Source organism: Falco naumanni, chromosome 6, assembly GCF_017639655.2.
Source record: "Falco naumanni isolate bFalNau1 chromosome 6, bFalNau1.pat, whole genome shotgun sequence".
In the NCBI taxonomy this organism is placed as follows: domain Eukaryota; kingdom Metazoa; phylum Chordata; class Aves; order Falconiformes; family Falconidae; genus Falco; species Falco naumanni.
The window spans coordinates 41,295,876-41,322,621 of NC_054059.1; the positions used below are offsets into that span (position 1 = coordinate 41,295,876).

The 26,746-nt window shown below is 35.4% G+C and overlaps 1 protein-coding gene across 1 annotated transcript in view; it reads left to right on the plus strand.

The window, feature by feature from the left end:
- The window catches only part of PRKN (parkin RBR E3 ubiquitin protein ligase), a 616,239-nt gene that overhangs the window by 238,393 nt on the left and 351,100 nt on the right, over positions 1–26,746 (plus strand). Inside the window, exon 6 of the mRNA XM_040598195.1 lies at positions 4,184–4,299. Within this exon, the coding sequence (XP_040454129.1) occupies positions 4,184–4,299 (116 nt within the window). The remainder of the gene's footprint in view (positions 1–4,183; positions 4,300–26,746) is intronic.

A 26,746-nucleotide genomic window follows, 5' to 3' on the forward strand; every position in this document is an offset into this window, starting at 1 on the left:
CATTGCTGGACAGAATTTTTTTTTTAAAAAAAGCATTCATCAGAAATTTTTGTACCAATGAGAACACAAGTGCAGAAAGGAATAATAATGTGATGTCTATTTAAAAATATTTTAGAAGTGATCAGATAGTGACGTAGACTGCATGAACTTTTGCCTGTCCCTTTGATGTTATCCTGTAAGGGTTTTTTTTTTATTATTATAAGGTTAAAATTCTGGAAGGATTGTCTCATACAGCATAACAACTATAGAATAGGGAGACATTTTGATGTCAACTTTAAGAAGTAACAACTGCTCATATGAGTGTGAAACTCTGTGGCAGTATTAGACGATTAGTCCTATATTGGCTGACTCCAAGGTCTCTACACCTATTTGGGAATTAACCTTGGAACATAAATTACTTAGATTAAGCAATCCAGCAAATTTCCCTCCTTAGGCTATCATACACCAGGTGAAAGACTGTATAAAAGAGTAGCTGCATTTACATGCCTTATGACATGCAAGGCTGGAGGGTGATAAGTTGCTAAACTCTTCCCCTGTTCATCTTACTCTCAGCAATTTCATTGTCAGAATCAGTTGAGAAGCAACTTGTACTGATGGGTTTTCTTTGTAACTTCATACATATATGCCCTGGTATACAAAGGTTGTGCTTGCATCACAAGAAGTATGTTAAGTCTCTGGAAAATCTGGTAGGTGTAACAAAAACTTGTGGATTTTTATATTTAATGCTGTGTGTAAAACCAGGCCACATAAATTTTTGTTTGCAACTGGAAACTTAACTGAGTTCATGACTTTTAAAAGCTTTCAAACAATTGGAATGTGTATAACTATGATTAAAAAAATAAGATAAAATGTGGGAATGTAGTCCACACTGTGCCAGAACTGTCATGCACTCAGTATACTGAATTTTTCAGATTCCAGTCTCTCCTTGTATTTCTGAGCTCCCATCACAGCACTGATGTCTCAGGCCTACAGACATGGACTGTTTGTGTTGACTTTGATAAAATGGGCATTAATGTGGATTGATACCTTTTGGTTTTGCAAGAGTGAACATTTTCTAAGTGGGTTGGTTTTACTGTACTGCTAGTCTCAACACATTTGTTATAAATGACGTTTTTATTGTTTAATCTTTAATATTTCTTCTGAACGAACACTTGACATATAATCCTGAGGGATTTTGTTTTCTGTAATTTTAATAAGCCCTTTATTCTCTTTGCATTTAATATTAAGATTTTCTATTTCTTTAATTGCAGTTTACTCAAGCAGGGAATCTTTCAATGAATAGTTTTGGAGAGCGGCAATATTTTCTTTTGTTATTTCAAATAGTATTTTCACATTCCATAATGTCTTTCATTCAGCAATGCCAAAGTACATCATGAATATAATTAGTAGAGGAATTTTCTTAGAGCAATGTTTGGGCTGATAAACAGAAGTACAGAAAAGTAATTTTCCTAATGCTACAAGAGAAGGTATTTTGGGAAGTACCACAAGACTAGATTTCCCGCCCCCCCCCCCTTTTTTTTTTGGTTGGGTATTATTTTTGTTCCCTTGAGTTGTAAGCAATATTCCATGCATCTTGGAGTATGGAATAAGAAATGTATTACTTTATTTCTCTTCCATCTTCATTAAAGAGCTTCCATGATGAGAAACTTACAGACACTGTGAGGTGTTATCAAAAGCAATTAGAATCATCAAACAGATGCTCTTTAGGAGAAAAAAAAAAAGTCTAAAGCTATTTCAAGTGTTTTAGAGCTTACTTCCTTTATTACTCTTTTTCTTTTTGCTTGTGACTGACCCAAATAAATTTTTATTATAGTGGGTAAGCAATTTTATCAAAAGTTGTTTTTCTTTGGTATGTTTCCTGGCCCATAGTTTATCTGTTCTGGAGTAGTGAGTTGTCAATAATCTGTTAGTTTTATGCAGAGGATGTAATGAAGCAAGGAGATACTTTCAAGACTTCCCCTGCATTGAAATAAATCCTTCTTACCAATTTGTTCAAACAAAAATAAAATCAAATTAAAGGACAAAAAAAACCCAAGCTCCAAAAACTCATCAGCAAATAATACAAAGATTAATGGATACATTTAAACGTTTGAAAATAAATTGAAGTTACAGATTATGTAGGATTTTCATGTACTCTGGATGAATATGTACTTCCATTGACTCATTCCCGACTGCTGAAATGCTTCAAGTTGGGCTGGTATTTAACGTTTGTGTGTGGAACTTGGTCTAGAAGAGAAAAAAACCATGGAAACTAATGTCTAAGGATGACTTTAAGTATATTTTCTTGCTTGGGACTGCTTTCTGATGTTATGAAACAGGACAGGAAGATGATACAGTTATTAAAAAAAGTTAGCTCTATGTAAATACAAAAAAGTGAGTACTTCAAAGGTTTTGAGAACAATTACTTTGTTTTAAAAATAGGCTCACCTTTAAACTATACTTACGCTTGTTTAAAGGTGTGCCTATTTTGAAAACCTATACTCTTACCCCTTAGTTCTCTCAAACTGCTACTAACACATGCTTCACACAATGAGTCCTTAACTTACAGTGGAGTTTGAATACTTTATTTGTGTTGAATCTGTTGCATATGTCAGTGCCTCTCTGAGAAGCAGGTTTGACTAACCTGGGAGAAAAGCTGTATTGATACTTCTCATATCCCTGCGTAACACTGTATTTGTCTCATGTAGAAATATACAACATATCTAAATGATCACCACTGAGAAAAAAAAGTAATTGGCAGCTGTTCTGCAGATGAACTCCATACTGCAAGGCTCAAGGCAGTGAGAAAGTAAAAGCTTTTTCTGGACTGATTTTAGTACAGTTTGTAGTAAATCTTAGTGCAAGGCAGTATAAAGAAAATAATTTTGTATCAAACGAGACTCACTTCATTCAACCACACACATTGTCTTGCATTCATATACTAACAAACACTAAAATAAGTGTCCAGATAGTCTACCTAGGAACTTGAGGTGACACTAGGAAATGTCACCTAGCAAGTCTTTTTCATGATTTTTGGCTTGTTCTTAACGCTGGGGTTTGGATGGTAACAGTAACTGTATTTTTTTTCTTCATCCTAGCCCACCTCTGTAAACTAGGAAATGCTACTGGTTTATTCACTGTCTCTGTCCCTTTTTCTTTTGCCGCAGGTTACCCGCCCTATCCCCAATCTGGGTTTCTTGAGAATCATCTCTGATCTTAATATTTTAATGCCATGAACACCTGTCATTCTTTTATGCCTTCTCGTCATTTCTTCTGATGCTTTTATACTATTACCTTCCAATTCACACTTTTATTTATATAAGTCTTACTATTTACAGTATAAACCTCCACGATTTGATTCGGGGAAAAAAGGACTCATAGGAACAAAGAAAGTCCAGACTGTAATCTGTGGCTCCTATTGCAAAGCATGTGTTCAAACTGCTTTTATTTACATATGCATAGAGTGTTTTAGACATTTAGAACAATCTATTGTAACAAAAACTTATCAAAGCACAGCATGATTGGTATGGCTTTCCCTGGGGTGCAGTGGAAAAGGGAATAAAACACACAGTTGTGTAAAAAGTGTTATGCAGTCTAAGAGGCTGTATGTAGCGGTATGGACTAAAGCAACTTAATTCAAATACATTATAATATATAATTACAAATGTAATGTGTCCTAAGAGAGCTAGAGCTTGCCTTTAATATGATGGTAAAATCTTATCATGTAGATTGCCAACATCGCAAAAGCAAGGCTAGACTTTAATAATTTAGACTTAAAATCCTGTGTTCTGGAGTTCAGAAAATGGTAACATCTGTAGTAAAAAAAAAAAAAAAAAAAGTGGATATATTAATAAATACTGACAATGCTTAGTATTCTACCCTTGATCTTGATGACTATACTTAGATGAAGTCAAGAGGAAGTGGGTTTTTTCCTAGAAATGCAGAAAATCACAGAATGCATCACACTGATATTAAATTATTATACAAGTAAATATCTTCTTGACTAGGGAAATTACTGAACAAAATATGCACCTAGACTGGTATCTTTGCAAGGGTTTCCTTGTAAACCTTTGCTAATGATTGTTGTCCTTTTCTGTCGGCAGTGGTGATTTGTCTGTTGTCTCAAATGTCACTTAGCCTAAGATAAAAGGAGGACACATGGCAGGTATGTAATCTTCTCTTTATCTCTGCTTCAATATTTCAGGAGTTTTACTTTAAATGTGGAGCACATCCAACCACTGACAGTGAAACATCTGTGGCTTTGAACCTCGTTACAACAAACAGTCGCTGTATCACATGTATAACATGCACAGATATTCGGTAAGTACAACAAAAAGTGTCAGAGATGCACAGTTGCTATGCTTGAGACTACAGCACTTTCAAAGAGCTTTTCTTCCTCTGCTGGTTTTCCTTTATAGACATTTCCCCCCTACCCCACCTCAGTATCGTGCTGGAAAATGGACCACATTTTCCGGTGTGCTCTTTGTTTTGCTGGTATGATTACGATTTATATTTTGTACCTTAGTTGAGTTGCAGGTGGAAACCTAACTGCTTAATTTCTAACTACAACCTCAAGTGCTCAAGATAGTGGCATAAGCGTGTAGATCTTTGCTGCTAATCTGTGTTTAAGAGCCAGTGAAAGAAAGCCCAGTTTTGAGGGGGATAAGCTGTTCCTGCAGAAAGGAGCTTTTTGGTGTTTGTTTTATAAATCAAATGCATCTGTTCTCATGTTGTTTATTGCAGTTTTTAATACTGTAATCCATCTTACTCTGTGGTATTTGGGCACATATATTCAATACCATTACTTGTAAATGCATGGATTAAAAACCAATTGTCCAGGCAAGACAGCTACCATCGTTGTGAAGAATTACCTGAAATACATTTATCTACTGATTAGGAGATTAACTAATGACACCATGTTATACACTCTAAGTATTGCTGTTGATTGGTCTACACCTTGCAATAGAAGAGAGAACTTAGAAAAATATAGCAGGAAGTGTGAATGAAACTGTTAAGGAGATATATATTTTGGGGAAGAAAAGCTGGATTCCTGGACATAATATAATTATACTATCTCTAAGAGAATCAGAACAAGATATTATTTTCAATAGGAAGTTTATGTTGTGCATGCGTGCTGCTGCATTGATAGCAGCTAGTTGGTTGCTGACAGTATTTGGCTCAAGCAAACGAGTCTTAGAGTTTAAAAGATAGTTGTGCATTGAAGAGTATGGTGTCGCTCACTTCCCATATACATAGCATTTACAGCATTGCTGCGTGTCTCTTTCAGAGACTACCTTGCAGGCAGTACATGCTGAATTACTTAGGTAGCTTGTCACCAGTGGTTAAGTCTGCAGCAGTATTAACCTCTCTGTAATTGAAGATAATATGAAGTTTCCATTCTGAGCCCAGCTTTCTCCTTTTCCCAAGAACAAGAGGGAAGAATATGAGCCATAAATATGCTTACTTAGGCTTGAGAACTGGTTATCATTATTTCTTTCAAATTTGAAATGGGTATGTTGTCATTTTCGTGAATTGATATATTCAGTACAGACCTATTCAACCATATTCATGAAGTAGTATTTTTTTTTTCTTTGTTTTGTGGCAAAATCCTAAAGGAAAGAAAGAGGTAATTTTCTGGGTTTGCTTAGCTGAACCGTTCCCAGAACAAACTGCTGGCTTTCTTTACTAAGTAGTTTAGTGGGATTATTTATTGACATGTCATAATAGCATATCAGTTCTCATTGATTTAAATTAAGGCATCCAATAACTATGGGAGACCTAACTTTCAGTAGAATTTTCGCTCAGCACGTAAACTGGGAATACTTACTTATGAATAAACTTACTGGACTTATATGCTAAACAGGAAAGGAAGACATGTTTTTCCTCTTGGCCTCATGCTGTTCAGTCTTTCTAGCTTATAGGACCCCTTTTGAAATGCCATTAAATGATCTTAAAATAATTTATTTCTAAAAATTTCTAGGAGTTCTGACTGAGTACCCTAAGAAACAGGATAGGATTTGCGTTGGGTGCCTGAGCATCTGACAAGGTGCTAGCAATTCCTAGTTATGATGGGCACAATAGGTTGTTTGAAGTTACTCATACACATAATAATTCTCAGTCTTTTCTTTATTTTGCATAGCAGATTCAATTATTCATAAATAAGTTTGTCTTCCATTATGGGGCATAGAGATACTTTGAAAATAACATTCAGTTTAGTTTTTCTGAATGGCTGACAGATTTTATTTGATCATAGGAAGATCCTTGAAGCCCAAGGCAAGAGAAGAGAATTTGGTGGCAGGTATTATAAAAAGTTTACAGAGCAGTTGTATCTCCTTCAGTCTCTAAAAAGACAAGGGAATACCCTTCTGACCCAGTATGTCTTGTAGGCTGTGGAACTGATTGTTCGGTAGGAGGCAGTGAAATTAGTTATGCTAAGAGTGAGCAGGAGAGACTCCAGCAGCCTCCTTGCAGTTATAAAGGTTGTAAATGCACTAATACATTTATGTAGCCAGGTTTTGACTTTTCATACTTCCTAGAGCTATAGGTGTAGGTTTCCTCTCTCATTCAAGTGATGCAGTGAAACGATGAAGAGGTTATTCTCTCTTCTGCCTTACCGTTTACTTCATAAGATTTTGTGGGTGACCTCTGTTCTCCTGTGCATCTCCTAATCTCCTCCCACCCACAAGCAAGTCTTTTGTACTGGCCTGTGGAACTACAGAAGATGAAATCAGCAGGAAGTAGGTAATATTATTTCAGTTCCTCTTCTCTTTCATGGTTAACTAACATCAAGCCATTGTAACTTGACTCTGCCTTGATGCAGGTAGCACCATTCCTCATATGTAAATGCATACGAAAAAGAATTGCAAAATGATAGTTGTTAGTCAACAGAGAAAGTTGTAAAGGTCATTTGAACTCTCCTGACTCATATGTTGTGTTTTCTGGAAAGAGCTGATTTTGGCAGCATCTTCTGTGGTGTATTTACAGAACTGGCTCCTAGGTACAGGTTAAAGGGTAAATATCAATCTCTTGACAAATTGATACCACAGCATTTTGCGGCAAGGGTGCAGACTAAACTACGTAAGTGGCTAGTTCTCCTAAACCTTCTAAAAATTCACTGGGCAAGTGGAATGGCCTTAGTATGTGTCTGTACTGCTAAATGAAGGAGGACCAACAGCTGATCCCTGATCCCAAGCAAAATGGTAATGACAGACAGGTATCCCACACAGTACTGTCGTAGGTAGCCTGGCTCTTCATCACAGCCAGTTTATGCTAATCTTGAAGCTGAAATCCAAAGGCTCATTGCTGAAACTAGATCTGCAATGAATGCATACTTTATAGCCTAGCGGTAAAATGGCATGAAAAAGAATTATTCCTGTCCTAGTATTCCCTGCTTAGGGCTCGGGTAGCAATAGGTCACCAAGCACCATGAAGTGCAGTGAAGAGGTAAAACTGCTGAACTAGCAGCTGAGCTTTGTGTATCTATGTCTAGGACCTGTGTCCACTGGCTTCTCAAGAACTCTAGGTATTTTAAGAATGCAGGAAAAGTTGTCTGTTCCTGATTAAAAAAAACAACGAAACAAACAAAAAAACCCCAACAAACAACAACACCAAAACCAGCCAAACAAACAAAAAAAAACAGACAAGAAAAAAAAACAAGAAAAAAATTCCAAAATTAGCTTCTGTAGGCAATGTTAGAGGAATAGAGGAACTAAAATGGAAGAAAGTTGTTCTATCTATTATTGATACACATTTCTGTAATAACTGTAAAGTTTTGAGAATCCATACATTAAATGCTGATTATCTTTCAAAAGCTTGATTTTAAAGCCATAAAAGACTATTATGCAGTTTTTTGTAATATTAAACGTTTGTAGGTGATATCAAGAACTGACATACCAAGAAGACCGGCCGTATTCTGTTTCTTTTTTTGTATGGCCAGTCTTGTGAGTTATTAAAATACAATTTCTCATATATGTTTGCATGAATTAAATAATTTTCCAATTAAAGATGTGACAGAAATTATTTTAGTTCCTATTTCTGTTCAGTTGCAAAGATGGTCAAAGGTAACACCATTTTGCAAAGAGCTCGAGATCAAACAATGAAATCATTTATCAGTGTTGCACAAAAGTTATGGTAAATTCTTGCCCTACTTATGAAATCTTTGCTCAGTTTTTTGAGTTTCTAATTCTTTCTCCAACCTGGCATTCTTGGAATATTTATATATAACTCAAATTACACAAATACTCATAACCTTTTTATTTGAGCTAAACATTTAGGTGACTATAGGTATTTGTGCTGGAAATTATTTTCTAATACTACTATGCAGTTGAAAAATAGCATCCAGGTCACTCTGCAGTTTGTAGGATTTTGTGAGACCTACTTTCATCATTCTGTAGCATTCAGGTGGAAAAGAGGAATAACTGTTACATTAACTAATACTTTGTAGTAGCTTCACTAAAGTAAAAAAAAAAAAAGTGTCTTTTTGCAGAAAAATATAAACAGGAAAAGATGAGAACCAGGTGTTGTTTACATATTTTTAAATATTATTGTTCACAACAAGATATACTATTTCTCTAGATGTTTCCATCCATTTATCATGGATAGTTAGTCCACCATAGGCAGAGCAGTTAAGCTTCAGAATTCTTGGCAGAGCCTATGTATGGTTTTAGTAAGGTTTGCACAGCTCATGAAAATCATATTTAAAGCAGTACTGTACTCTGTGGTATATAGAAAAAATACAAAGTGGAAGTAATATTTAAGCCTATTGCAGGGTTTTATTCTCAAGTTTACATTAGGCACACTTTGTGTTTGCCTTGGGTTTATATTTGATATGAATATTTTCATGCAGCTCTGACCAACAGAGTGAAATACTTCAGAGTCAAATACCCTTGTAGGGTTATGCTAAATCCATCGGCAGTATTCCATGTAGAGTAATGCCTTCCAATGTATTCTGCTTATCTACAGCAGAGTTAGTGTGAATTGGCAGCCTTTCTGCATTTATTTTTTTTCTGTAGCATTCAAGGTGATGGGTTGCTATTTTATGTCTTTGAAGAAGCTCTTAATAGGTTGAGCAAATGGCTGAAAGTTGAAACAAATACTAAAACTGTGCAGTCCTCAAGGGAAGTTCTGCTTTTGTCAATGGTTTCCAGTAGAAAAAAAGATCAAAAAATGGGTTAGGAGTACCCCAGGGTACCCATAAACCAGGCTTAGGAATAACAGCAGTCTTAAGCTGTGTAAAAATCAAATATGTGGAACAGAAGTGCCTCACGTCATCTTTCACAAACTAGGTAGGGTACAATTCCTAAAGGCACTGTTATTTTTAGCTTCTAACAGATACAAATAAGTGTAAAAGATGTATAGGGCTTGCTGTCACTTAATAGGTAGAAAGAATTCTCTAGAAGGAGAAATACTTACTGTTGTGTTACCAGAATTTTTTATCAAATAAATCCCTGCTTCATAATCTTGGACAAAGCTATGTTTTGCTTTGTTTAGACAGTGAAATCTTGAATCATTTTTTTCTGCTGTTAGGACTTCCTAAACCAGAGTTGGAAGTGAGACTTCATTTGCTAGTGGTGAGAGTTAGAAGTGCATATGCTAGATGTTCTTCAAGGGTAACTGCGATGTAAGGTCTGTCATAATTCTTCTCAGCCAAATCAATTCAGACTGTGATCACATTAGACTCCATGGGCAGGAGCATATTGGAGAAGGTCAGTGCTTGGACAGAAAAACTCAAAGTGAATGTACAATAGGAAGTCCTGTTAGAAATTCAGCTGTCTTGTCCTGCATTGAATAAAGAATGAATGACTGCTTGTCATTAGGGATAACTATGTGTTAATCTGATCCTGGTGGGACTACTTTGAGCCACCTAAGCTTCTCTCTAGCTCTTAATTAGCCATCTTTCTTCTTAAACCTTTTTTTTTTTTTTTTTTTTTTTCCTGAAGGAAAAGTATGACTTAGAAATTTTTTCCCTCCAGAAGCTTGTGCCATCCCCCTATCACTCCTACTCGCTTATTTCTATTACTGTACAGTCAGAACAGAGACTCAAGTTTTATTTTTATTGGATAGTATTTCCAAATTGGTAAGGGATAGAATCATTGACTTCTCAGTAAATATATATGTGAACGATTTTCAGTTGTAGATTTCTGCCAAAGGAAGGCCAACTCTCACAGGTTATTATGGAGATTAGGATTTTTTTAATGTTATAGGTGGTGTGCCAAGTTCCTTGTTGATCACTGCATGCTCTCCCATATTGCACATTAACATTTTACATTGCTTTGAAGTCAAGTATTTCATCTATTACCGCTTAAAAAAATTGTTTAGAAACATCTGAAATAATTTGCCTTACCTTTCTTTCTGTAGATAGCTGGTATTGATGCAGTCTGGATTTAAAAAAAAAAAAAAGGCAAGAATATCAGAGGACGAATATAGTCATGAATATGACAAAAAAGATTATGAAGTAGCAGGTCTCCCATGGTATTCAAAACCTTTAAAATACAAGTAATTCCACAATCTTTAGTTTCATGATTTGAATCAAATGTTACAGCTGATGGGACAATATGAAAAATTCAGCTTGTGATAAGGGTCCATATCTGAACTGTATAAACATTTTCAAAGTAAAGAAGCTGTTCTACATATTTGATTCAGGTCAATTTTGCTGTTATTTGAAGATAGTTTTACCACAGTCTTTTTCCCTTCTGAGATCAAAGTGCAGGCTGTGTGCAGGTCATGTGAAGTTTTTCAGAAGAGTAAGTAGCACCTTATTCTAGATGTATAATTGCTGTTTCTCTTTGATTTTAGGGTGTAGGATCATAAAATTACTCCTTGGGCCATTATAATCCAAGCAAATAATTAAATCTATATTTAGTTTATCTTTTTTAAAGTATATTTTCTCTCTCTGTGACCCGTGTTGGTAATGTGGTCTCTGCTCTAAATCTCTGTCTGTTACATTCTGTTGTCTTTATATGCCTTGACTAGTTCAAAGAGGAGTGGGAAAAAATATGTTAAGAATTAAATCTACTTTGTCTAAGTACTATGACCATCAGGGACAATGTCTACTGCTTTCTCTCTTAATGCTCCTGAAATTAATGGGATTTCTTAAGAATCACTTACTTAAAGTAACAAATAAATCAAATATCAAGCTAAGAAGTGTTTCTAATTGGTTTAGAGCTTTTTTCTTTTCCTGACTATGGTAGCCTACAGGATACTGATTGTTACAGCTGTAATATTTGAGCTGTGATACAAGCAAAACTGCAGACGAAACATTTTGTTGGCACTTTTGTATTTTGAAATGTGAACAAAATCTAATAATGCCAGTAAGTGACCTTCATTTCTTTAGTGGTGCACACCATGAGTTTTAGACTGAAACACTTGTACCATGGGCCTCTGTAAGATGTGCCTCAGGCATGAAATTCAGTTGCCTTAAACTTTCCATTGAATTGTAAACCGCTAGTATAGAGCAGCCTCCTATGGCAATGACAGGACAGAATTGTAGTTCTTACTGTTTTGCCTCTGAATCTGTCAAGACCTGCACAGCAACTGCATCTCGCTGAGACAGCTTACAGTTTCTACAGATTTGTGAAGAAAATAATAGATTGGCAAAGATATTGTACTGTCATATAGTACATGTCCTTTGCTGGTAGGGGACAAATAAGTAGGATTTTAGGCAAGTTCACTCTTCTCCTTTGCTAAACATAAGGCATGAACTTCTTCCTCTCCATCTGGGAGGACAAAACCTGCCTATTTTCTCCTCTTTATGGTGCATAAGTTTATCTGCCTTAATTCTTTGCTTGCTTGACATGTGTTAGTGTACAATTGATAGGAAGGACAAAGGGAAGGGGATGTCTTGGCTACCTGCTGACTTTTTATACTTACCCATATATGTTTGAATATAAATATATATGACTTGTGGTATGTTTGCATGTTTTCGAAACAGCCACTGCTATGAATTTTTAAGGTAGTTGTGAGTGAATTTTACTTCTAATTTCAATTTATTTCAGTAATGTGAATCTCCAGCTTCATATGAGATGCAATGCATATCATCAAGTTTATTTTTCATATGAATCTTCACCTGAAGCCTGTAGATTGCTAGGCTTTATATTAGATGATATATAGATGATATATAGATCTTCTCTGCCATTCTTATTTATGGCATAATTAATACAGTGAGCTGTTTTTGCAGATTTCTTCACTTACATATTCAATGCATGTTGCAAGACACAAAGGCGTAATATTTTAAGTGTATTTGGATGAGTTAATAGATGTAAAACTGCAATGTGTCAGGTATCCAACTACACCACATGCAAAATGTGGTGGACCTGACTCCCAAAATATTTTGAGGAGCCCTAAGATTATGACTACTTGTATATGAGCAATTGATGCAAAATGTTAGCTAATGAATATGTTTTTTGTGCAAGTGCTGTAAGTTTAAATATAAAAGTTAGATTTAATTTGCAATGTCTAAGAAAAGCAGAGTAGCAGATGTTTGTGAAATGTTGTTCAAAGAGATGTTTTTGAAACTTGCAAGCCCACAGTATGCCTTTTCTCTCATAGAAGTGTGCTGGTTCGGGTGGTTTTGACTTTCTTTTCTTTGTTTTTAAAAGTAATTCCTTTAACATGGAGGACAAAGAATTTTCATCTCTGGTTGGTTTTGCTCCAGGCAAGGTTAGTAATAGCTGAATATTATCACCATCTGATAGCAGTAGAGTGACCTATGAGAAATGTTATTAGAGCTCACAATCCAGTTGTCTTTGGAAGTATATCCATATTTCAAAGACTCACCATCACAGATCATACTAATTAGCCAGCCTAATAAGCTCAGCAGAGACCTGAGTTCTGAAGGAATAAGGTGAACAAATTGCGGAGAGATGTTCCTTTTGCGTCTCAACTGAAGTGTTATGGGAAGGTTTTGTGGAGGAACTTCAGCTGTTGCTGTCTGCTGAGCAGCTGGGCATTTAGTTGATCTTGCACTCCAGTAAGCTGAGAGCTGTTGGACCATCACCTTTTACTGTCTCTGACTTTGTTTTACGGTATTGGAAAAATAGACAGCAATAAGGAATTTGGTGTGAATATGTGACAGCTGAAGAAAATTTTACAAAAATCAAGTGCAACAATGAGAAGTCTGCCCATTTAAAAAAAATGTCACTACCTTAATATTTTTAATGATTTGACATTTAGTAACTAACATTCAATGTGTCATTAATGAATCATTGATGCAAGTTGGGAGACAAATAAATGTTCTTTGGAAACAAAGTATAAGGAAATAATATGTCTTTACCATGTGAAAATTGTTGTCAAATACAGTTCAGATAAAGCATTGCATTTTAGTTGTTTATATATACACAAAAATCCATACGTACACATAGGGATCGATAGCATGTATGATAAAACTAACATGTCTTTAAATTTATATCTATGTATTATTTCTCTAAGAAGCTGATTTTGTGAAGAATGTTGCTCTGCTTCCTGTTTTACTCACAGTTATATATTGTTTGTACTATATCGAGGCAGATCTGAAAGACAAATCAAGATATCAAATCAGGAGTGTACTTATTGTTGTATCTTTCCAACTTTTCTAGCCGTGAAAACTTTGCAGCCACTCTCCAGCTACTTGGAGGCATAACTACTCTGTCGTGATTAACTGAACATCAGCAGAACTAGTAAATGCAGAATAAGTGAATAAGCTTACAGGGGTAGGAAGGAGTCATGGAAGGGAGTGTCTTGACTCACTGCTGATGTGTAAACACTTATACATATGTTTGTACATATAGGTATATGTGATTTTTGATACATTTTATTTTTTTTTGAAGCGATACTACTAGGAGTATTTGAAACAATCACAATTGAATTTTATTTGTATTCTTACTTGATTTATGTATCGTGCATTTCTAACATCATATGAGATACAGTACATTTCCTAAATTTCATTTTACTTGTCTCGGTTTTATCCAACTCTCCTTTTTCTTTTATTCTTAATTTTCAATGTCCTAGAGAGAAAGAATTTATATAGAATAGAAATTATTTTAGTTGCTGCTAATGAGTATCTATTTCATTGAGTATAGTTTTGAGAAATTAGTTTTTAGTCCATTATCTTCAATTGTTCTTTAGGAAAGAAGTGCATTTCACTAGGACAAAAGAAACTGAGAAGACTTAGACAATTCAGTGAATTGGAAAAGATGTTGAGACTATAGGCTGTTACTGAAGCAGAAGTCAGATAAAAATAAGTAAATTCCTAAACATTCATATAAAAAGCATTGGAAAATGATGAACGCTAAGTCTGTTAAAGCCTAATTTTTGGAAGGTGACTTTTTAAGACAATTATTTAGTGTGGAAGAAACAGAGCTATTAAATATATTTCTGACAAAGTCATAGAGAGTACTTTGTTAACATTTGCATTGATAATTGAATAAACTTTTTAGGCTGCTATGTCTTGGGTAAAATCTACAAGAATGAATGCAACTGTAGCTCTAGATACACAGAAAAATAAATATTCCATGTATTTAGTTTTATAAAGCTTTTTTCAGAAAAAAGTAACATGAACATTTGTTTTCACTATAGTTTATTTTTTGTAGGTTATTTTTGAGTTGTAAAATCATAGCAAGATCATTGATATCTCCCATAGCAGTATTATTGAACTCTTATTATTGTAATTTAGCAACAACTGGAAAGGTGAAAAAAATTGTTTGTGGAAGATGTGTTTGCCATTTACAGCATATAGAAATGAGCAAAAGTATTAAAGAAAGAATGAAGCAGTCAGGTAGCAAAAACATAAATATCACATGGCAGAAAGAATGTATTTGCAGATACTTAGCAAAAATTGAAAATAACTGTGTTGGGCAAAAGTACCAGGATGTAATTTCTGAAATCTTGAAAAACAAGAAGGACTATTCATAAGACAGGGAACCTTTCAATATGCAGGGAACTTTATTCAGTGTTGCTTGGCACATCATAGAGTCACTTAATGATCTGATATGGAACAAGTTACCATTGTCCTAGGTAAGGTTGTTAATAGCCATTCAATTCCTCAGTGGAAAGAGGTCAGTAGGAATTGTTACCAGATTTCATAGACGCTTAATTCAAATAAACATTTTGGGAAATGTGTATGAAATTTGATAGCAAGTGTATACATAATGCTTTCAATAGATGTCTGGGTACTAATCCCAATTTCTAGAATCATATTTTTGATATGTATCAATTTCAGGGACATATGAGTATGAAACTTTGGGAAAAAAAAGGGATTGAAAAATATGTTTGAGAGAGATTTTAATTTATATATGTATAATAAAAGGACACATTTTATTTCCATATAAACCATGGCTTAGAATAAACTGGCATAGCACTGTATTGAGTTGACATCAGTGTAAAGAAAATAGTCTGCACATTTTCTATTGACAGTTACAAACAACTGAGCGTGCAAAGCTCTCGCTGCATTACAGTCTTCTAATCATTCAAAAGCAATTGATGGAACTTTAATGGAATTTATTTGCTAGTAATACTTTTTTTTTTTAGCAGTCCATGATCATTCTTAGCACACTCTTCCTCTCCCTCATTTTTTGGATGTTGTTAAAGGTTGACTCTGAAGATGAGACGATTTCTGAAGCCTATCTCACAGAGTCTGTTGTTTATTTTCTTCTATTAGAGAAACTAGCAGGGTTCTAACTTTCTTAGATCTTCTGCAGAGAAATTCCTTCCTCCAAATGAATGTATTTCCATAAAACATCATTTAATAAACTTTAACATGTTTACTTTAAAACTTAGCAATTTTGAAATCCTAAATTATTGTAATAACAGTACCATTGCTGTATAATGATAAATTGTAGTAAACATTTTAGTATAAATTGTGATGTGACAGACTAAGTTCATTATCAACTAAGATATCAACACAAATGAATTTTCCTTATAGAGGAAAAATCCTGGGCAAGGCCAGGCAGGGACAATGAAAGTAAATTTAGTCCCTTGGTCAAACATGAAACATAAACAGAGTCAAGTTAAAATTATTTATAAATAACTGTTATGAACTTGATGAAAAAAGATGCTGATTTGCAACGTGGTTTGAAAACGACAAGAGCATAAGGGTTTTCTTGTTAAGTTCAGTCAGTGTCTGTGACACGTTAAGGGAGCTGCCTGCAGACATTTGAAGACTGATGAAAATGGAGGACCATTAAGGGAATGATCATTTTCCCAGTACAAGTTCATAAATGGTAGTAATATTGCACTAGCAAGTCAGTGTAAGAATATACAAGAAGAATGGCACCAATTAGAACACATTTTTATGTTCATACAAACTCCTAGGCTAGGTCTTTTTTTTCACTTGAGATGTTTATTTTAGTTTATTTTAAAGTAATTCCTTATCAGAGTACAAAGAAACACAATAAGAAGAGTGAAAATAATAGTTATCCATCAAAAGGTTTTCAATTTTTTTAATATAATTTCTCCCACTACACTGATAGAACTTCCTCTTGCAGAGAAGATCTGTCTTACAGTTGATCTCTGGAGATCAGGTGTGACTGTAGTTGGAAATGCTAATGGAAGAGTTCAGTATCAGTGAATAGTGATTAAAAGGTAGAGAAAGAGTGCATCGCTAGATAGCAAGATAGAGAAAAATGATGCCTACTCTGCAGAATACATTAGTTAGCATAAATGCTGCTGCTTTGTGCAAAGATTTCAGACCCTCCTCAGTTTCTCTACAACTGTAAACCTTAAAAAAGCCCTCCTCTGAGTCAGTTTCAGTTCTGTGTCACTTTAAACATAGGTACTTCTAAATGTTTATTATAAAAAAATGATCATTGATTGATTTCATATATATTTTATATAATTCATATGCATACATATATATGTACATATAAGTACAGATGCATATGTACTTTTTTTCCCTTGGTCTTTTTTTTTCCTCTATAAGCACCTTTAATATTTGAGGTACATTACATTTTGAAACATTTTTCCTCCCCACTAATTACACTATTCTTATTTCACTTTGTGTAGGAGACAAGTTTGACCATATTTCTGGTAGAAGTAGGAGCCACGGACAGTAGTCTTTTGGCATAACATGGCACTTGTACTTTTCAAATTGCAAATTCAGTTTCTCTTTCTTCTTGTGTTGTTTGCAGCGACAAGAAGAACAGTCAACCCCCTTCCCATAAGGTACATTCTATGCGATCACTATAAGCCTGTATCATACCAACAGCTGCAAAGAAAGCCAGGGCCAGCCTCTTGAGATACACTGTACAGCAAAGCTGGCTGCACTCAGAGACATTACCTGATTGAACCTGGCCAACCTGATCTTGTAAACAGGATGACAATGCAAATGTCAATCTTGAACTGTACTTTAGTGAGCAAGACTATGCATTTGCTCCCTGAAGAGCCTCCAAACTGGCTGACTCGTATTGAATTTTCTGACTCAAGAAGTCATATTTATTCACTTTTGGTATATAGGCCTCAAAAGGAATCAGACTATGTCCTGATCAGGAAGCATGTGGTGAGAGTGAGGCTGCAATATGGTCCAGTCTGGTTACATAAAGATAAAACAGCTCCAGAAAGTAGTTTATTCAATTCAGTGCATTTATAATTTAATGTTGTGTTTAAAGCAAAATACCAAAGTGAGGAGAGAGAAAAAAATATTTTAAAGACTTCTGCCATTGAGCTTTTAAGAAATAGCTCTTTTTCTGTCTTGTACTTCAAATACATCCATAATTCCAGCTAACATAGTTGTTATAGTTTTGTGGGGGCATACTTTTGTGTGTGTATCTGCTAAAGTAATAGTGTTTGAAATGACTCATTTTAAAAAGAAATTAAAATTCTGCAGTAGGTATTACATCAAACTGATTTTTCTTAAAAAGCTTTTATTTCTTCACCATCTTTCAAAGGTATGTATAATGATCCCTAGGAGCAGAGGAAGTTTCCGATAGGCATTCTGACTCTTAAGTACTCATGGTCTCTATAGCTAGTGAAGAGTGGTCATGATAATGCAGCTGGATAAACTGGTTCCTACCAAGTGCTACAGGTGTGAATGGTAAGGATCTTAAGCTGTTTCTTAAGAAGAACTGATTACCTTCTTATGCCTTGGTCACTCTGGTGGTTATCATTTTGTATCAGAATCATTTATCTCTCTTTTGAGTCTGCTGAAACCTTTGGACTCTTTCTCCCCTAAATTACCCTCCAGTGGCAATTCTGTGATCATTGTTAGAAATTACAGGTCAGGGTGGTATTAGCAGCCATTGAAAGGTCGTTTCCATCAGTAAGATTTCCTCGTTTGATTCACTCTTGGGAGACAACTGATCCTCAGATAATGTCAGACTAGGATGACTCTCTCCCCTGCTTTCTTTAGCAGCTTAACTATGTGATCCATAGATCACAAGACATCTGCCAGCTGCTTGCTTCATTATATTTCTTTGGCTGGCAGATTTCTTTAAACAAAGCCAGGAAAGCTATTTCGATTTATTTTTCCTTGGTTTTTTGTTTTTTTTTGGTTTGGGGTTTGGTTTTTTTTGTTGGTTTGTTGTTTTTTTTTTTCTTGAATATTTTTTCCTCTTTTTAATTGGGTTTTAATTATTCCACGATGTTTATAATGCCTGTTTTGTCTTATTGGAACTTTACTTTCAGAATTCTAATTTTACTATTGTCTGGCCACATATTGATACCTAATAATTTGTTATAGTTCATTTAGGAAAATATAAGTTTCTTTAAACACTCTGAATAGCTGTGCTGGGATCAATAGGGAAACAGAATGGTTGCTCAGAGCTGCAGTTTGCTCCCTGCTATGCCCTCTTGGACCATCTCCCTTTCCTATAATGGAAGAGGAAGCTGCACTGGGCAAGATAGAGGAAGAGCAGTTAAGAGCTAAGTCTAATACCATTCTTCATCCCATGCTGCCTATCCCATAGTTACCCAGATTTGAGTGGGAATGACACATTACTGAGTCGGGTGCACATCTCTCACCTTCAACATTTTCTCCTGTCAGCAGAAAACCCCATGACAAATGTGCCAGCACCTCTTATTTGACCTTTCAAACTGATCCTGCAAACACATTTGTGGCTTTGGGTTGATGTGGTTTTTTGTTCTGTTGTCAATGGGGATAAGTGTTTGCAGGTTTGGACTTACGTGCTGCATAAGCGCATATCATTTTCACCTAAACAACTATTTTTTTTCCAGGAATAAGTACCTTCTACAGATGCACAGCCTGGCTGTCTTGCATTGAGCTGTGACCTTGAGAACTGTTAACAAGATTGTACTCTAAAGGACGCAAGGCTTTGAGTAAAGGAAGTGAAGCATGTACGGGCCCTTGAGGGGTACTTAGAGTATCTCATAGACTCTAAGGGTCATTCCTTTCTCTTTAATGCTGCTATTAGGTGATTCTGCCTTATTGCAATCTGTAGTACTTTTCTCTTTAATTTCTGTGCTATGGATTTTATGAATGATTCTATTACAACCCCTCTTGTGTGTTTTAAAGACAAAGTGCTCTGTGTCTGGTATGCTTAGTATCTTCTCTAGCTACTCAGATATTTTGGTTTGTTTTATTGGTTTTACAAGTCATAAACTTTGGCACAGTAAGAAGATGAAAAGTTAAGGAGAGTTATGTTTAGCTAAACTTGAAAAGTAAGTAGTGCTTGTGAAAAGCATGCAGAGTGCTCCGAGTACAGAATACTAAAAGGAAAAGCACTTTACATTCAACTCATTGGCATTTCTTCCATTTTAATGCAGTAACTTTTAGATGCTATATCTAATGCTCAAAAAAAAAAAAGAAAAGAAAAGAAAAAAAAAAATCATGAAATATTCCAGGCATCATTTGTATAGTTTTTTATGAAAATTAGAATATTGAAAAAGCCTGGCTTTTTTTCACAGGTGCAAATGAGAAGAAAATTGAGACTGCAGTGTGTCTGCTTTGTAATACAGGCACAAGAATTTCTCTCCATCGATGTGCTGCATATATGTTAGTCAGGCAGAACTTTAATAGGATTTCTTCCAGTATGAGGTTTTCAGACTGGCCTACATAGGCATCAAAATATGTGACCTTCTGTTACTGTCTGCTGAAAGGCCTCAAGGAGTTGCTTGGTCAGCGGCAAAATAATTCATTTATTGTTTCGGAATTTAGATATTCCATTATGGCTGTGTCAAAACCAGAGTGTCTTCAGTTTAAAAGAGTGTCTGTTCAAAAAACTTGCTACAGAGACTGGGTCTCTGAATTCAATAACATGACCTTCATAACACTGAAATATTTATGTTACATTCCTTCCAATGTTGTATGTAAATAAAATTAGTTTGTTATTTTAAATGTTTTTAAGCAGGCAAGTAAATTGATTGTCATTAGTGGCAATCCAGAAAATATTTGTAGAGAGAAAATGTTAGACTCTGTTTTCTACTAAAACATCTCTTATTATGAGAGATTTTCCCAGAAAAATGCTGTTTCTTTATAGAAATTAAAAAAAAAAAAAAAGAGGGGAGGTGTAGGTGTGGAATTGTGGATATCTGAATTAAAGCAAGTGGTTTTCATTTAGCAACTTGACTCATGTCAACAGTTTGAGCCACTGGTATCATCTTCAACATGAGATGAATTTTCCTGAATATGCCTGCATTTCACAGAATCACAAATCCGCCAGTTGGTTGAGGTTGTAAGTGACCTCTGGAGGTCATTTGGTCCAGCCCTCATGCTCAAGAAGGGTTGCCTACAACAATATGCCTGGATCATTTCCAGATACTTTTTGAATATCTCCAAGGATCGAGAATCCAAAAGCTATCTGGGCAACCTTTGCTGGTGTTTGGTCAACCTCACTGTTCCACAAAGGCATATTGCTGGTTCCTGTTTGACTTCATGTGCTCCACAATCCCCAGTTCCTTTTTGGCAAAGCTGCTTTGCAGCTGATCAGCCCCATTCTATACTGGTGCCTGGGAGTTTTCTTCCCCAGGTGCAGGACTTGGTACTTCCCTTTGCTGAACTTCAAGACATTCCTGTCAGATCATTTTTCCAGCCTGTTGAGTTACCTCAGGATGGCAGCATGACAGTCTATTATATCAATCACTCCTCCCAGCTTTCCATCAGCAAACCTGCTGAGGGTACACTGTCCCATCATCCAGATCATTAATGAAGATGTTGAACAAAACTGGACCAAGTATTGTCCTTTGGGGTACACTGCTAGTCACTGGCCTGCAACTAGACTTTGTGCCACTGATCACCATCCCCTGAGCCTGGCTATTGAGCCAGTTTTCAGTCCACCTTATTGCCTGCCTATCCTGCCCATACTTCATCAGCTTCTATATGAGAATCTTTTGGGAGATCATGTTGAAAGCCTAGCTGAAGTCAAGGTATAGGATAGCTGCTGCACTCCTCTCATTTAACATGCCACAGTTAACTATTTCATGGCAAACTATAAAACTGTTTGTTAGAGTTTGGTTATATGAATCCCACCCTGAAAGTGATGAACTGCTAGACAAATAGTTTCCCAATAAGATTGTTATCTTGTTGAGTAAGTTTTGGGTTTTTAAAAAAATTATAGTAGTTTATCCCACAATAAAAAATGTGGATGGGGGAAGGAGGCCTGTTGTAGGCTTTCTTGTTGTTTTTTTGTTTGTTTGTATGCTGGTTGGTTGGTTGGTTTGATGTAACATGATAAATTAGTTGACAAGTGGTTTATATTTCCTGGTGTAGATCTTGTGATTAGTTTACTCCCTTTGCTAATGCTTATGCTTATGCAAGCAACCTAAAATCTAGCTATTCGCCTAAGCATTCAGCTCTCGGTAAAGATGACTGTCCTTTACTGTTGTATTTCTTAAAACAAGGAATATTACTGTCCTTAGAAAAAGAAACCCTTTGTGTTCTGGCACATAGATCAAGTAATTAATCATGAACATCTATTAGTGTTTCTGGCAGCTGACTTCAAAGTGCCATAATGTCCTGGTTTGTGTGGAATTTAATTGAAATATGATAGTTCATGAAACCAGCACAATACAGGAATCTCTCTTCCAGCTGTTCCTAGTGCATAAATTCTAAAGCACATTTTCTCTAGGCCATCCTGAGATCCTTCTGGTTTGTGTTTTTGTCTTTTTGTTTGTTAGTTTGTTTTTTCCTGTTATAATACGATAATCTTCAGTGTCCATATTAAAAATCTTTATTGACTCCTTGATCACATTATCCTTTCCTTACTGCAACTTTTGCATCTCTCTCCCTCTTCCTTTCTGAGCCAAATTGCTCTGCCACTACTGCCCCAAATGTCTAGCTATTTTTTCTGAATGTTTTCTAAATATTCCTTATCTTTGGCCAATGACTTAAAAATACTAGGAGCAAACGATATGTCCATTTTGAGAATGTATCAAAACAATTCTAGCTCTCCCTTTTTCTGTTGAATTAATCCTCTAGAGTCAAACCATTTAGAAACGAAGCCACCAGATTATGAGGTGGTGTTTATTTGCGTGGCTGCAAACTTTCTGAGAGTGCTGCCACTAATTTATGTTTCTTCAAGTGGAGAGTTAAGTTCCACCTGTAGATTTCTGCATAAAAATGTTTACAGGCATCACTGGTCAGATCAGCTTCATTTGATCTGACCATTCACTGACTACTGAATGAATGCTCAGCGCTGCTATGTACATCCCATAAGTCAGCGTTCATGATTCCTGCTGATTTCATGTATGCTGCATCTGTTAGGCATTGCTTCTTTGTTGTTTATCTTGCGTTCAAAAATTTCTTGAGCATATTTCAGAGCCTGAATGTGCTACAAAAATATCACATAAGACAACAAGCCACACGGCAGCAAGGGAAAAGGAGGAATGTTTATCTGAAAGCATCATGTCTTTTCCCAATTCAGTCTGTCCTGGCAGGGACATGGAATACTGTCAAAAGCTGTGAAGCATACTGTAACAATGTGGCAGCATTAGGAGCTGAGGTCAGAGACCAATGGTACTTGCAAAATCTTGTAATGCAATTTTTTAGTGTGGATAGAGAGCTTTGAGGGAAAAACCTGAGAAATTCACGTGTTTGTTTACACCTCCCTTCCAGCTCTAGTTGTGCCATGGTCAGTGTTTGAGACATCTACAATACCCCATACATAACACAACTCAAAATGTTAAAAGGTGAAAAGCTACAAGAGGCTAAAGATAAAACAGGGGAAAATTCAAGATTCTTCTTTTTCTTACAAAAACAGCAAAAGAGATGTCAAATCTAAAGAATAATAAATACAGCAGAAAGAAAACTGCATAGGTTCTGGGTTACATCCCTAAACACCTTGGAAGATGTAGTTATTTTAGTATCATCATTGTTAGGAATAGCTGAACACTAACGTCTTTCAGTTTGGGATACCAAAAGTCTTGCATAATATTTCAAATGAGCTGTGATATATATATACACACACAATATAGTTGTAGTTATGTACAACATATAGATGTATATATGATGCATGTGTCTCACATGTATATATGTACAGATCTATGTTGTGTATGTGCATATATATAAACACACACTATATTGGTGTGTTTTTCTATCTTAGCTAGAGCTACGTTAAACCCCCAAGACGTTGTCCTGTAATTCCCTTTTGTCAAATTGACCAAAAGCTGACAACATGAGGCCATGGTACTGAGGATCATTGGAAAATGATATCCAGTGCTTTCAGGAGTATTTTACTTTTAACAGTGAACTTTGTTTTAACCTCAAGATGAAAGGTCAAAATGTAGGTAAGATTTTTCAGGGTTTCTCTGGAGTCTTGCAGAACATATAAACCATTTGTAATGTAGTAAATATTTTAGATATTGGGAGATCATCACAATATTAAATAGTTTCACAGAAGACAGGAAAATTACAAACCGTATCGTTGAGAATATGATATTGTTCCCATTGGGGTCATTGACAAATCTCCACTGACATTCAGCAACACAAGATCATTGCCGAGTCAATGACACACTCACTCAAAATATACCTCAACGAGACCCCTCTCAAAGTGTTGCTCATGTTTTTAATCCTTGCAGACTTAAGTGTTAGTGAACAACGTGTTAGTACCCTGTAAGAGATACTTAATCTTTTCTACAAGTCTATAATAATTTTCTGTAGCGGAAAACTGGATAATGGTTTATTCTTTCCTTTGCATTCTTTAAGGTATGTGATGCCTTAGGTAAAAGTTTCACATTTTTATTTGAAATTTCAATTCATAAAAAGTACTGAAAGAACTGAAAAATATTCAACAGGCTTTTGAATAAATTATTAGTCAGTATGAAGGTCTGTACCAGGGTCCAACAAGTCAGCAGGTGAACTGGTGTATACGTTGGTAGATCTGTGATCTCCATGCTATTCATTACCCATCTACAGTGTGACCGGAAACTCTATTTACCATTCCTTCATGAAGTATGAACTACTCAGAAATGAAGTTATATTAGAAAATCTGGCCAAGAAAGTTTTAATGATCTAAGAGGTATGGCTCGTAACTGAATTAGTGTCTGCTGATTTTTTTCCTTACCTTATTATAAAGGAGAAAGTTGAATGAAAATATTTAAGTATACTATTTTAAAAGTATAATAAGGAAAGTATGAACTGACTATTGCTAAGCTTATGTCACATAGCTGTATTATGCAAGTTATATGCAGTTTGATAAATGTATCTTAAGACCATTTATTTTGTTGGTATTGAGAAATGTTATTCAAATAAATTTCATTAATTTCAGGAACACATGTTAGAAGTGTTAAGAAAACTTCAAGACAACTATGATTAGCTGCATAAGTTTGTGGGTTCCTGTATATGCTTTACTCTGTTGAGGTACATAGAGTTATATCATACAATGTAGCCAAACATGTACTGCTGTATCTATAGAGATCCTTGAGAGCCCACAGATGCAGACTAGAGCACTTCCTTAGTGCTCCTTAAGTAGTGTGTGTTCTTAATTTTCAGTGGAAATTGGTGGGAGCTTGTCACCTCTGGATTTTAGGTGGTTTCCTATAAATTTCATCAACTAATTTTGTATTATTTAGGCATAGAAATATTCAAATTCCCCTTAAATAGTTAGTTACTATGAATCATAGTAAGGGGTAATCTATGGAGAGTACTTGTTCTACTATCTGCTTTATTGTAAGAATGCATCATTGTTTTCTAATACGTTGTCCTGTCGTTTGTACTACAAATTCTCACTCGTAGCCCATACTTTCAAGAAACTCTCAAAAGAGTATTAAAGATTCTCTTTTTAGGACTGTCACTGTCCAGCCGCAAAAGAGAAAGGACGAGACTGTCAAAATTAAGGAGTAATTAATGTTAAAATATAAATGCTTATTTTAAAACCTGTTGGGAGTTCAAGTAAAGTTAAGATATTAATAGTATCCAGATAGCTATATTCAGTTAACTAAATTATCAGAATAGCTGTTTTAACAGTGCACCTTATTTTGATTTAAGACCTCATTTCTTTCACACAATAGGGAGTACTATTTGAAAATACACCATTTGCTACATGCAAAAAGTAGTACATTTATTGTTATTTAGTGACATTGACAAGCTGTGAAAATCTTGTTCCAAAATTAACTTTCATTATTTAAAGGCTCATAAATTATTGTACCTTTGACTTTCCTACTCTCTACATTTGTATTTGATATATGTTTTAGTTAATGAAACGCCACCTTCTAGAATCTGAGCAATTTAAAGTAATGATTTAAAGCATTCTACACATTTCTCTCAATCTTGCTGCCAGTTTTTCTCTTTAAAGTCACATTCGTATCACACAAGCAGGGAAGTAAGCTACTATTTTAATAAATAATTAGAATAGCAGAGGACACTGAAAGAGTTTTTGTGTAAGTGACAAAATCCAAACAGAAAGCAAGGCTGAAGAGCTGCTAGTCTTGAAGAAACTATAATGTCCCAAGGTACAGGAGGTGTTAAATGGAGCACTCCCCCTCCATGCCCACTCTTGTATTTCTTGTTGTTAAAAAGCCTGAGAACCAAAACCTGACGTTTTTGTTGGGTTTTGTCTTTCAAAGTTAAGGTGTTCCAGTTTCCTGGACCTAGAAAGAATGGGGAAAAAAATACAGAAATTAGTGTGTTAGAAGTGCTGTACACCTATGAGAAGTGATTGTTTCACGTGCCACTGGGGCAATGTGGCCATTTGGCAACTTCCATTCTGGTTGAACTGCATTTCCCTATACCAGAAAAAATAACAGAAATTTAGTCTATGGAGAAATCTTTTTATTTTCCCTGATGTCTTTCATCTGATATGTTTAGTGTTACTTCTAATAGCAAGGAATAAAATATTTCTATAGAGGTGTCCTTTTTACAGTGATAATACCTCTATAGTTGTTTGAGGTTCTGCAGAGCATTTAGACCTGATTCGTGGCCTAAGCTCAGTAAGCAGTTAAATCTGTGTTTAGCTTACTGCATGTGAATGATATCATCAAAATCAACAGGATTTAAATGCTTGTATATATGTTTTCCTCAGTAAGAGCCTGGACTCATCCAATCCTATCCTCCTACGTTTTCTGAATTACATCCTCACATCCAAACAGTAGTCATGGAATATCTTCAATAAGTCTCTTTGTGTGAGGTGGGATTTATGTTTTTTGTCAAAGGAAGCAGATCTATTAGTGAATATTCAGATTTTTGTTCTTTTTTTTCTTTTTTTTCTTTTTTTTTTTTTTGAGAATGAGACAGTTGTTCCTGGGGATGTCTGGAGTCATGAGAGTTATGGAGTCTCTTTTTCCTGTACCATTTCCTGTCTTTCATGATAATCTGTACTAATCTGTATGCACACAAAAAGATGTATTATATATGCTTTATCTTTCACTTTGCTGTTTATCCTGATGCCTTGAAATGACCTCTTGTTTTCAG